The sequence below is a fragment of the Seriola aureovittata genome, chromosome 9, assembly GCF_021018895.1.
Source record: "Seriola aureovittata isolate HTS-2021-v1 ecotype China chromosome 9, ASM2101889v1, whole genome shotgun sequence".
Classification (NCBI taxonomy): Eukaryota; Metazoa; Chordata; class Actinopteri; order Carangiformes; family Carangidae; genus Seriola; species Seriola aureovittata.
Genome location: NC_079372.1, coordinates 8,016,306 through 8,030,063, shown reverse-complemented (window position 1 = coordinate 8,030,063; position 13,758 = coordinate 8,016,306). Strand labels below are relative to the sequence as shown.

General features: G+C 40.5%; 2 protein-coding genes across 2 annotated transcripts; one reads left to right on the top strand and one right to left on the bottom strand.

Moving 5' to 3' along the window:
- Positions 1-1,231: 1,231 nt before the first annotated feature.
- On the bottom strand, positions 1,232-13,551 carry LOC130174506 (transmembrane prolyl 4-hydroxylase-like). Its single transcript, XM_056384357.1, has 9 exons — positions 11,392-13,551; positions 10,918-10,999; positions 5,825-6,021; positions 5,571-5,661; positions 4,233-4,395; positions 3,962-4,147; positions 3,586-3,676; positions 3,263-3,386; positions 1,232-2,429 (listed from the first exon to the last, which is right to left on the bottom strand). Exons 1-9 carry the CDS (start codon positions 11,761-11,763, stop codon positions 2,215-2,217), a joined length of 1,521 nt encoding a protein of 506 aa, XP_056240332.1. The 5' UTR covers positions 11,764-13,551; the 3' UTR covers positions 1,232-2,214.
- On the top strand, positions 8,652-10,880 carry LOC130174507 (secreted frizzled-related protein 5). Its single transcript, XM_056384358.1, has 4 exons — positions 8,652-9,244; positions 9,695-9,870; positions 9,953-10,039; positions 10,207-10,880. The coding sequence occupies exons 1-4, from the start codon at positions 8,670-8,672 to the stop codon at positions 10,524-10,526; spliced, it is 1,158 nt and encodes a 385-aa protein (XP_056240333.1). The 5' UTR covers positions 8,652-8,669; the 3' UTR covers positions 10,527-10,880.
- Positions 13,552-13,758: the final 207 nt, after the last annotated feature.

Sequence of the window (13,758 nt, the reverse complement as noted above, 5' to 3'; positions counted from 1 at the left end):
TATTGACCCATACATGGCAGTTTCATTATTTCAACCAGCTGGAAATGATTACGTTGATCACTTAGCTGATTGACAGAAAGTTAACTGGTATCAATTTTAATAAATGATTACTTGCAAAAATGACAAAGTTTGACTGGTGCAGTTTTTTTTGTCAGTATTTAGTCAGCATATTTGTATTTTTGACTGCTGGTCAGACAAAACAAGAGTTTGGAGAATGATAACTTGAGTTGCAGGGAAAAATGACTTTTCACTTTTCTCTGACATTTCATTGAGGAAACAATCAAGTTATTATTAAAGAAAAATAATTATCAGGCCTATTGATAATGAAAATAATTGTTGGTTGCAGCTTACAGTTCTCCCATGATGGAATCATACACCCTTGACACAAAAAAATGAATGCAATTTGATAAACCACAACTTCAAAACAATTTAGGGCTTAAAACTAGATTTTGATACAGAATCCCCCCACAAAACCATACTACAAGATGCCAGATGGAGGAGCTGTCATTGCTAACGTTTTACTTAAGTGGTGACAATCCCTTACAAATTAATTATTAAGTAAACCAGGGAGTTTTGGGGTCAACTTTGCTCACAGGGATGTAGCTAGGAACTGTGGTACGCATATAATTAAGCTCTTTGGACTTGTGTTTTGTACTTTTTACTCCACTACATTTATTTAACAGCTGTATTTAACTGATGCAACAGGAAAATGCTGGTAACATGTTTAATATATAGTAGCACGATGACAGGTGCCATTCACTTTTAATGCTTTTTTACTTTGAGTACATTCTGTTGATTATTCTTTGTTTTACTTTTAAATACTTAAGTAATATTTTTACCTCAGGACTTTCACTTGTAATAGTGTTTTTTTCAAGTTTTGTTTCAAGTGTGTTTGCATTGGGTGTCCTTCACAGAAACAAGTGACTGAGGTTAAAGAGGCATGCTGGTTATAGTAAGTGTCCATCCAGAATGTGCAGGTGCCATCACCAATATTTCAGTCACACATATGCACTGACATGTTGGTGGCTGATCCACGATGGAACCAGCACTGACAGGATGCTAGTACAGCAGTTGTAAATTATACCACAATTAACACAATTTCTGAACTGACCCTGCTCCTTGCTCATGTTCAACAGCCCAGAGATTATGGTGCTATATTAGATATTGGGTGACATCTAGTGGACATTGTCTATATCAGCAGGTGTGTATAAATGATCCCACTTACACCACCACTAGTAAACCATTGCTTTATATATTTCATAACACAGAACAAATACAGTGACAAATTCAGTGCAACATCAAGCTGTAATAAATATGTTTTCCTTTAATTTAAATCACCAAATGGTAGTAATAAATAACACTCAAATAAATACTCTCATACAATTAAATAATTTTGAGTTGTGAGGATAAGAAACACATAATTGGAATATCAAAGACCTAAGTTTGAATTACACCTGAAGAACTGGGCTCCCACAGCCAGTGTGACAAGCAATCTTTTCGTCCAGTTTAGAAGTCCTGCATTTGCAGTAGCCATTTAAATAACATTCAATGATCAAAGCTCATTAACTCAGGGAACAAAACCTGAAGAACAGAAAAGACATACATGACCTCATGAAAATATCTCCCAGGAACACATTCACAGATGAATATTGTAATATGGCTTCTAACAACAGGCGTTAATTCTATAACAATAAATAACAGTGACCCGCAAGAGGGGCAGATAGATGCCTAGTTAATCAAAATGGAAGGCAGGTAAGCAGGCTTATCTGTTACATATGACTGCAACTTCTCCAACTCACATCACAGTATCCGTAGGTATGTTATTCTGAATAACTTATATTTTTTAAGGCGCAATTTAATAAAGAATGGCATTCACTTCATATACATGTTACATTTGTATTATAAATTAATTGTGAGGAAACTAATGCATCTGCCCATCATAATTCTGTATTCTGTAAATCTATATTGAACTCACCAAACCTTCCCAATAGGATTGACTTAAAGTCAAAGTAAATGTGGAGCAGTGGCTTAAGAGACATAATGTAATGTAAGACAGTTACTGAAAGGAGAAAATATCTGGGATGCTATTTTGTGCAATGTTCATCTCAAATCTGACGTAGCGGAAAGGTCTGTCCGGCCTCACTGGCTTCATAGATGCAAGACTAACTCAGTTTAAAATGATGGTCGCTTTGTCATTTCATTAAAAAAGCCCAGCTATAAATCCTGGTGGAGGTCACTGTGTGAAAGAGGTTGGTAATGCTCCTCCATGGTTGACTTAGCTCGATGCCTCTGAGCGACTAGTCTCTGGTAGCGGGCCTGCATCTGATAGTCTGGGTCCACATTTACCCAGCTGTTGGCCACCCACTTCACCCCACGCCTGACTGGGCAGTCGCCGTGCAGGGAATACTCATCTAGCTCTCCCATCCAACCTAGGGAAGGCATGGGAGAACAGCATTTTTGAGGGAATAATGAGTGCAGTAACTTCTGGAGAGAGGTGAACAAGATAAACAAATTCAGATAAAAGCCAACAACAACTCCCCATAAAATTTCAAAGATAATTTCAGATTAATCCCTAATGTTGTCGTTGTGCTAGTGAATGAGATACAGGCGCTTTTTAGCATCAGGTGCTTCAATAACCTAGATTTTGATTGTGGAAATAGGTTATCCCCTGGCATAGGAGTCACCCAGTCTTGTATAAAGATGCCCTTGCTCTCCCTGAACCTAATCAGATAATCATTTCAGTCAAAGAAGTTATGATGGTCATAAAAGATTCTAACAGAGATGAGTTACAGAAAACCAAGAGTAAAGAGAGGAAATGAAAATGAAAGTTGAGAAGACAGAAGATGTAGACAAAGGAGAGAAAATAGGCAGAAAAAAGTAAAAACTACACTTCGTCCATCTGCCTATCAGCTGATACTGGAAAACAGTTTCTTTTCCAAATCCTGAAACAGGTCCTCCTTTTTCTCAAGTCACTTTCTCACTCAGTGCACATACTTGTTGCGGATGACATATTTTGGGATTCAAAATGGAGCACAAAACTTAAATGTGTTAAGTTTTCACTTCTGCAAGGTGAGAATCCACAGAGAAGCTGGGATTAAAGAAAGTACCTTTGCATGTTGTATCTTTTTGGATTCGGGCCTAAAGGCTAGTGATATGGGGTTTGATTTACATTGCATCCTACAACAGAACTCAAATCAACATAATAGAGTGCTCATTAGATTATGTTTGTGCAAATGAAAAAGCTAAAGCCTTCTGTTCTTACCTCTACCATCAGATAAATGGTTGTACCAGAGGAGTGCCATCCCAGGAGTAGGTTTTATTCTCAGGTTTCCTCTGCCACATGTCTCCTGGGTGTCAGTCAAATCAGTTCCATCCTGGACCAGTGCCTAGGGCACATAAAACTGTAAACAGCTCGTGTCTAATCATTTGTTTTGGCACACTGTGTTGACTCAGGTGTCAGATTCTTTCTCAGAGGTCAGCATCATCTGCGTCTTATCAGCGGTATTCAGGTCATGCACACTTGTCATTTCACAGCGGCAAAAAGAAATGCAGGTTCATGATTGTGGGTTGTGAAAGCACACTCACTTGCTCTTCATAGGTACGATTGTCTGCCACAGGAAAGGTGGTCTCACCACCTTCCTCTGCAGAGCTGAGGTAGAACGACACAGTAAGATACCTGGGATAAAACAAGAGAAAGGGACAAATTAATTAAGAAATTTCACCTAATACTGATCAGAAAACAAATCACTGTAAGAGGTGTTTTGATAAACCACAGGAATTATCCAACAATTACACCAAAATCTGAGTAAATCTAAAAATTAATAAAGAAAAATACATGTCTACATACTGTATTATTAACATGTATAGTCATTCAAGGTGATGAAATGAAAGATTTAACTAGAAAACCTGCAAAGCAACTGAATATAAACAAAATATAAAATACCGTACATGTCATAGATACCTGCAAGAGACCTCTGTAAGAGCAGATGTGTTTCCTGCCAGTCGTGTGTGTGCACAGATAGTCTCTGACTGAGAAGGGCTGCTGTCATGGTGGGCATTACTGAAGTCTCCGTGCTCATAGCGAATCACCTGCAGCGGCTCACTCAGTTGAACCAATGCAGAGGGCAGACGTGTCAGACTGATTACTCTGAATAAAAGAAATATGGAGGTAAATTAGTATATATCAAATGTATTGGCTAAGAGTATTTCAAAGTGCGTGCATGTGTGGTTACCTGTTCCTGAGGGTTTGCAGCACATGGTGAGATCCCAGGCCTTGGAAAAGCCATGTGTGTTTGCTTCTCTGTCTGAATTGACTCCAGAGCTTCCCACTTCGCTGTTGTCCTGGGCGTTGGGACACATCATAAACACGCCTAAAGTCCTCCAAGTTCAGCATCTCTGCCAAGCACATACACATTAAAATAAAATTCTTTATAGGACTATTTCTTTCTTTCATATGGCTCAACACACAAAAGTAGAGTTACAATACCACCTCATAACTACAAATATAAATGGAGCCCTGTGAAATTATTAAACTTTTCACAATTCTGACTCAATTTAATTTAATCTTGAATTGTGGCAGTGACAATGTAGTGACCAGTAGGTTATGACAGCTCCCTTCTCTCTTTTCCTCCATTCCTTCCCTCTTTGTCCAACCGTATGCTGTTACTCTCAGCTGAATGAATGTCTGGCCCCCATCACTTCCCCTGGGAGACCGCGCCCCAGCCGTAACAATAGCTCTGGGGTGCCAGAGAAGAGGTGACCGGGGAGGGGGTGGGGGGTGGTGGTGGTGGGGGTGTTGGTGGGGTGGGTTAACGAAAGAGTGTGGAAGTGGGAGTTGGAGGGATACAGGAGATCCGGGGGAAAATTAAGAAAAGGGGTTGGAGAATAATCAGTTTTTAATGAGATAGGACGAGGGACATCCGGACTGGGATGTGTACAACGCCTGGCACAATGGCATCAGGTCAAAACGGTGTCACCCCTCTTCCGGCCTTGCCACTCACAAAGACTTGCACGCAATCAGAACCACCGGTCAGCCACTTACTGTGCTCTTACAAGTACACAACTACTGCAGACACACTCATACATATAACAGCAAGTGATTAATCCAGTCGATTTATTATTTACACATTTAAATCTGACATGCTCATCTTGAACCACTGAGTTAGCTAATTGTAAGGAACACTGAAACTGAAAGTCTCTGAAGTTGTCTTTTGCAAGCACAGAAATCAGATGATGACAAACTTCAAATAGCTGTTAGAATTAATAGTAGCATCGGTATATGCGTTTGGACTAAAACTTCCTGCATTTCCGGATATGTGTCTCAGCTTAATCAGAATTCAGAAAATGTCCTTTTAATTGAGAAAGTTACATTTAAAATCATGGTTAAAAGCTAAATTCATTAACCTATTCCATTACAAGTTGAAGTCAGTTTCTACTAGTGTCTCACAAATTTATTGCAAACTTGTACTTTATGTGCTCCAGATGGGAACTTAACTGATGCTCTTTTCTAAATGAAATCATTCAGAAGAGCTTGAAATGTACTGACACACACAAACCACATGAGCACAAACCTGTTGGGCGACCTTCCAGACCAGTGAGTATCTGCCGTAAGTTATCTGGGCTCAACCAAGTTCCATCTCGAGAACGTGAGTGACTCACAATCTGGAGGAGAGACCAAAATGTACTTTCTCATATCAATGAAAGAACTTAACATGCTCTGACAGTTCAATTTCTAATTACTTGCAACTGATTTTCCTGGAAATCTATTTTCCTAATCTCCTACAGCTGCATGGCATATGGATAAAAGATGTTTCTATCTTTTCACCTCCTGCTTCTGCAGCAGCCCATCCTGGTTTAGGTCCAAAAGACTGAAGACCTCCTCTGTGCTGAGAGAAAGTAGAGGCTGGTTTGACTCTTCTTGTCCCTGGCTGGGTGCTGGTGCCTGGCTCTCCATCAGACCCTTGAGCTGAGCCAGCTGCACCACCACACGGCACTCCTCCTCTGACAGGAAGCCAGGGATCTCTGACAGGAACAGGAAAAAATGGCAAATGTTAGGACACAGTTTTGCCTTGGACATACATGATTAGATGATTCCAATAACTTTAAAAGATCCCAATTTGAAAAAAAGATTTATTTCACATACCCACCCTTATCACGTGATGCACAAAATTAGTTTTTCCATTGAATTTAAGTGGAGTCTACATTTTCCCAGGAGAGACTGAAAAGAGTATCAGTCAACTTATTTTAATCTCTGATAAAAGCACGAATGAACTGCCAAACTAAGTGACTTTTCCAAATGCACAATTATGGAAATGAAAGTCCATATTATCATAATATGCGCCAACCCCCAGTCTCCCCACGATTAGATTGAGGATCAAGGGTATATACAATCTATCAAAGAGATTGTCTTGGAGATTAGGCAAGGCTAATCAAAAACATGCAAAGTGTGGCTGAGATTCTGGGCTTGTTCATAAATTAACTGTTGTGCATAATAACACATTCACAAGATTACACATGATGATTAGGTAATGGTGATGTCTCTACTTGATAAAAAGCAAATAATTTGAAACTTCTTTCCAAGAAACTGGTGTCTTATGGACATCATTAACAGAGTTACTAATCTCTGTCACATTTATTTAAATCAATTCTCAAGTTTCTCAAGTCTTCTCACAACCTCTCCACACACACACACACACACACACACACACACACACACACACACACACCTACACACCTACACACCTACACACACACACCTACACACACACACACACCTACACACACACACACACACACACATTACAGTGTAATGGAACTCTATTACTCCTGAAATGGTGAGTGAGTGATCGACCTTTAAGTGGATTAAAAGATGTCTGTTAACAGTGCTGGTTTGATCTGTCAGACTACTAAATGGATTACTTTAGATTGCCTAACAAAACCTTTCAGAGTCAAGGGGCAAATTTAAGATACTTTGATCAGTGTCCGCAAACAATCATATGATTAGGCCCTAAAAGGCAAGATGTGTCCCCACAAAAGTCTTCATACACTGAATAAGTAAAATAGGTTTTTATTGAACATGGACACAAACTGAGCAACTTTTTAGCACCTCATATTCCTGAAAAAAAAAATCATAGGGACATAACTGGTTTTTAAATATTAACCTCTCTTCCTTGCATGTTTTAGTAGGTGTTTAAGCACAGGAACTCTGGTAACAATATACTACATAGACTGTGCATTAATTGAGTACAAGCTATTCCCCTCCGTCACTCCCCAGTGAGTCATTTGTGGTATAGCCTATCCTACAAGGAGGTTTAATGAGTGACGATGTTGGACTTCTCCCAGAGGAAGGTAGAAGCAGTGCAGGCTTATGGGACTCAGTAATTGCTGATATCAATTACTGCAAAGTAGTTACAGAATCAGAATTTGGCGTGCTTTTTTTACACCTACGTATTAGTAGATAAATATACCACTTACCAGTAAAACAGTCAGTTTCTTATTTCTACTTTGGTCTCCCAAGTTTGAGATCTGTCCCTTTACTATTTCTTTTGGTTGAAAATTTGTTTTATGTATTCTATCAGATAGATTCATTGATTTATTAAGACCCTAAGTGTGAAGGCCATAGTGTTTCATGGTTCCCTCGCAGCAATCCATCCATGTCTGTCAGTCATTACCCCTCTTAATAAAAGGCTTCCGGCAGGTTGCCTGCCTGTACAGTAGAGGCCTTGTTTGTCACCCGTGTCTTTTACACTGTACCCACTTGGTTAATCCCTATTGTCCAGTCTAGCCTCATTAATCTGGATAACTGATATGAATGAAGGGGGACTGAGCCTCTCTCTCTTCTCCCTCCCACCACTGTCTCTCTTTCTCCCCCGGAAAGGAAGTGACCTGCTTGTCTGAACAGGAATCAGGCCATGGCTACACAGCAGGACAACACCAATTTTATTTGTGTTGTAAGCACAAGTCCACACACATACAATTGAGCATACAGTGTGTGCTTCGATTTATGTGAGCGTCGGCACGCAGGTCTCACATGTTCTGTCACTTTGAGAGACTATCTGTATGTTGATTATCTTATCTTCAGTGGATATAGTTCTGCAATGACCTCACCTTGGGAGCAGCTTAATTGTCTCCTTAATATTATGAGCATCTTCAGTCTGTCATGAGCAGTGAATATTCATAAAAAGTCCAATTTTTCCCTCTTTAGCAGCAGGGGTGGATGAGAAAAGAAGTGCAAAAAGCAAAGAGGTCAGGGCGGGACAGGGTAGTTAAGTGTGGGTTGGAAGAAAATGTGGGATGAAAGGGGTGGAGGAGTTTCACCACATGAGGGCCAGTCTCTTCCTCAGTTCAAGCTGTGGGGATGGAAATGGCAGAAATCCAAAAGTATCCAAATGCCAAATCATCCACATTACTAATCTTAAGCTCTGTCAAAAACACTTAAATCTGCTCATGAATGAAAGTGGATCCGCATCTCTTAATAACGTTTTAATGTGTGCCCCACCCCTTCTCTCTGCTGTTCTCTACACCTCCCCTTATCCCCTTCGTATGCAAATGTCATCACTGCCCACTATAAATACACCTATTCTGCCATCCTCTCCTGCACTGTCACACAAGGGTCTTTTTCACTCAAGAGACACACTACAGGATTTCGCCTTTTCAACTTCAGTCCCAGGATGACTTCAGTGCTCTGTCCTCATTTTAGCTCCAGAAAGTCCTCCCATTTAGCCTCTTTACTATTTCTCCTTCTGCTTGCTGGGCCAAGCAGCACAGTAGTACTTGGTCCTAGTGCTGGTGGAGTAAAGGCAGGGCTGGAGGGACGAGCAAGAGCTGAGGGTAGGATTAGATCTGGGGTGAAGGACAAGAGCTGGGACAGGGCAAGTACTGAGGGCAATACTGAAACTGGATATGGAAATACTCGTGTTTCTAGACCAGGAGCTGCAGCAGGAGAGGACGATGATGTGTGGGGGGACCCTGGTACTACTACAGGCTTCAGGTCCATGCTTTCTATAGGAGAAGGTGGACTGTGGGAGCCCCGCAGCTCCTCTCGATGTGTGCGCATCCCGTCCGGCATGGCCTTGTGCCAAAACATCGGTTATGACACGATGAGGATGCCCAACCTGCTGGGCCATGAGTCTCCGGCTGAGGCTGTACAACAGAGTGCCAGCTGGTTGCCACTACTTGCCAGAGAGTGCCACCCTGATGCCCGCATCTTTCTCTGCTCTCTCTTTGCACCCATCTGCCTTGACAGGTAAGTTTTACTTATGTAGTTTACTCACTGTATTAACTCATAACAGCTTATTTTCTGATAACATATATTGAGAACCTTTTCAAGTCACAATTTCACCCTGGTAGGAATTGCAATTTTCAGAGTAAAGCGTTTCACAATTTTTCATTTTGAAATGTCAGCTTAATTACAAAGTTACACAGCAGCAGGGTCGTCAAGGGTTAACACCCTTTTGAAAGCTATGTAAATTGTCGCTAGTCTCTGAGGAAAGGTCTCGGTTTCACACTGAAATCAAGCCATTTAAGTACTATTATCTCCTTTTAGTCACATTAGCACTTCTCAGTCGAGAAAAAGAAAAAAAAGCAACTAAATGGCATCTAATCAAGTGTTGTTTGTTCCCTGCCACTTAACTATCAATTCAAATCCTTTCATCTCAGTGCTGCCCATGTTTCCTCTCTATCCCTTCTTTATTAGGTTTATATCACCTTGCAGGAGTTTGTGCGAATCTGTACGGGACAGCTGTGCTCCAATCATGAGTTGCTATGGCTACCCGTGGCCAGAAATTCTGCGCTGTGACCAGTATCCTGCAGACCATCTCATGTGTATCTCCTCCATCACCAACACTAGTGTTCACACTGGGGGGCGTAGAGGTAAGAAATTGACTACATGGACACATATAATTGAGCTGACTTAATTTAACAACTGATTTAATTAGTCGTTTGACTATTTCAGTGCCTCTGGCAAGCTGTCGGGACTGTGAGCTGGAAGAGGCTTCCTCTACTAAAGATACACTGGAGACCTTTTGTAGGAGTGATTTTGGTGAGTGTCAGTATTCTTCCACCTCTTTGCCCCTGTCTGGTCCTATCCTTGATTATATATTTTATAAGTTTTTCATTAATTCTGTACAATAAATAATAGACAAGAGGACACTGCTCCATAAATAGGTGATATGAATCATGCTTTGTGTTTATCTGCTTGCTTCCCAGTTGTGAAACTGCGTCTTACACAGCTCAAGTATACTCCGGTAAGCCTGTCGCAGTTCTCGTTGGCTGCCAAACTGGATGTTCTGAAGCATGGACCCCTGTTAGGTGGGCAGATCCGCTCCCACATCGAGCTGTGGCTAGAGAGGGATGCCACCTGTGTACGGAACATGACACGGAACCACCCACGAGGCGGCACCTTCCTCGTGACAGGAACAGTGCAGGGGGGGCGCGTGGTGGTCAATAAGGCTTATGCCTGGCAAAGACGGGACAAGAACCTGATGGCAGCTGCGCGCAAATGGAAGCATCACAGATGCAGGAGCTAAGATTATGTCGAATATGTAACAAGCATTAAACAACTATGATTAGGGGAAGCTTAGGGATAGCATACAGAATTTAACCATAAGCAACAAACTGTCAATAATGCTTTTTCTAGTCTTTACAAATCATGTTCAAACTTCTGTGATAATGGAAGAGATAATATGCAATACGCTGGTCACACAGGAACTCATCAAGTATCAACACTGCCTCTCAGGCAGTGGAGGTAACAGAAATATGTAAAGAAATAGCAAATGTACATATCTGTGAATTTTAAGTAAATATTGCTGGTCTATATTTGTATGACTTTGAGAGTAATTAAACTTTGTGCTCTACAGTAAATCCTGAAAAATGAATTCATAAATAGCAGATCACACCAAAAGACTACACTGTACTTACCAAATAGCAGAGGTTTCAAGCTTAGTGTCTTCATCTCATGTGTTCGCTCTGGCACAAGGGACACCTGCTGAACATGTCCCACCTGCACACAAGAGACATTATCAACACACTCACTACATGGGGGTTAAGATGTAGGAACACTGCTATAGCAGCTCTAAGTCACATTAAATTCTTTAGGTTGGGGCCTCTGCATCGGGAATAAAACTGTAGTTAAGCAGCAGAAAAATTTGATTAATGGATTTATAGCATGTAGTGGAGGTGGTGGTGAGCAATAAATCCAGATACACTGAATGAGAAGTTTAATTTTCCTATACTTGTACATTTATAGTATTTTATAAGATTGATTAACGTTACTTGTTTGTTTAATATCAATAACCATACTTTTAGTTGGGTAACACATTGCACTGTAGTACTCTTCCCATCAGTGAGTTAAAATGGCACTCTTCATCTTACTGAAATGATGAGTTTTCTTACCCGTATCCCCTCAATGCGAGGGAGACTGAAACTTTGACTGTAGTCCTCCACATGTAGCTCTCTTGAAGCTGGGGCAGGATGGGGCAAAGAGCTCCCACCCTCGCTGACCAATGCTGATGAGGAGGCCCCGTCGCTACTGACAAGGTCCCCGGGTCCGTTGTTGTAGTGCACGTAGAGCAACAGGGCGATAACATTCAGGATGTACACATGGAAGAAGACCATGACCACAACGAAGTAAGCCCGAGAGCAGACATTACTTCTCTGGATGTGCATTCGAGTGGAGCGAAAAGGGGAATTGTAGGGCGACGACGATGGTTTGTCGCTTCCATCGGACTCTTCTTGCTCCATAAAATGTTCTTGAGCGGCTTCCATTTTCGCACCAAACGACAGCAAATCAACCGTGATGGAAACACGGAGATATGTATTCAGTGTGTAACGTTAATGTATATCACTTTACGTCTGCCTGATAACGTTAGCAAACCTAGCTAGTTACGAGGTAAAGCCCACTCCAAAACTCTGCCTGTTTCGATAAAAATCGACGTTGTCGTCTTTGCTGCTTTTACCCAAAGACACAGGGCAACTCCGAGAGAAAAAGCAGGTATGCCGCCAGTCGTTTTCTTTGATAAATAAATATACCATCATTAACTAAGTCCCTTAATCCCTTGCAAGCTAACTAGGCTGGTGCGCTGCCCCTGACAACCTGCCTAACAACAAGAAGGACAAGCTAACGACTGCAGAGGGCTCGGTGTTTCGGGTCCAACAAACCGTTAGCGGCCTCTAACGGTCAACGCCAAAGAGAAGCTGGTCTGGACGACTGACATGACTTTTAACATACGAGAAGTGGAAGAAGTAGGTTACTCATATACTATCCTTTAATGAAGCTACCAATCCTGCATTAACATTTAGTTTAGTTAAAGTACGTAAGTATAAACTAAGCTAGCGACTGTTCTGATGTGGTTAACTACATTATATGGCTATATTAGATTTAACACTGGTGCATTAATAAGCAAGCATCATCTTGCTTTTGTTTGTCGTCGGCGGGGCTAGTTTTACGTTGCTGCATACCGTACACACAGTTGGTAGTTTATTAGGTTTGGGTTTAAATTGTTTTAGAGAGATGCTGATTGAACTTGGTCAATCGTACTGTAATTTTGGAGGATGTAGTTTGTTTGTGCCCTTGAATTGTATAATAAGGTGTTTCTATTATTTTTTCCACCTCAATTATATCAGTGAGGGTAGGCTGAATATAAACCCCTCTCTGTATAATGCAATACAGCTCAACAGCACCACCAACTAGGCTACATCCTCCAAAATGATCATACAGTTCAATCAACACCTCTCTAAAACATAAAAAAGTGGGATTTATTGTAATACTGTTGTATTAGATTGCATCAGTACATTGTTTTTTTTTTGTACAGGGTCATATGCTTAAAAGGAGCCATAGTTATCTTACAAATGTAGTGGGGTAAAAAATATATTTCTCTCTGAAATATAGCGGAATAGAATATGAAGATGTAAATAAAGAAATTCATATTCTCAAGTAAAGTTACAAGTATTACAAGTAATTTGTACAGCATTTGAGTAAATAGTTACTTTCCAGCACTGCATAACATACAGGAGGGTGACCGATTTTCATTTGATTTTTGAAATACTACAGGTCATATATTCCAGTCTTACTAGTGCCATCTCAAACTCCACAGAATTTTTTGACTAGTCACGAAAACATTTTTGTGATTAATGTTTTTTTTCATTATTTTGTCATTATATTATCTCAGTTAATTGTTTAGAGTAAAGGCATCTTCCTCATTTTGTGGAAAAACAGCATTGTTGTGTGTGTGTGACTCAAAGTGAAGCTAAAAGAAAGAACGGAGAACAAGAGCTATGTGTGTATAAGTATGTGTGTACCTAGATGCAGTGTTATCACTTGTGTTGCCATCAACATGTTGACTAATTCTATGAACACAGTGACCAAAGTTGGGTGATTGCAAATGCATATATCAACACTAGACAGCGTAAAGATGATGTGCACCAAAGACCTTTGTCCTATCTTTATGTTAACATACTTTACTAACCTTTTTTCAGAGCTTTGACACAGCCATTCTCTTCTCATGATGCAACCAGGAACAGCTCTGGTCATGTGATCATTTATACTAAACATGTGAGACTGCACATATTTCATCAAGACCCTTTATTATTTCAATATTTATTATTGAAATGTATTGATAGAACATTGAGTAACATTTTTAGAGCGTTATAACTGAAAACTATTCACTCACTATTGTGACGGGAAATTACAAGATACAGAGGTTAAAATTAATGGTCAAAACTGAAATATCAAAGGCCTAGATATCATGATTTTTAGATTCT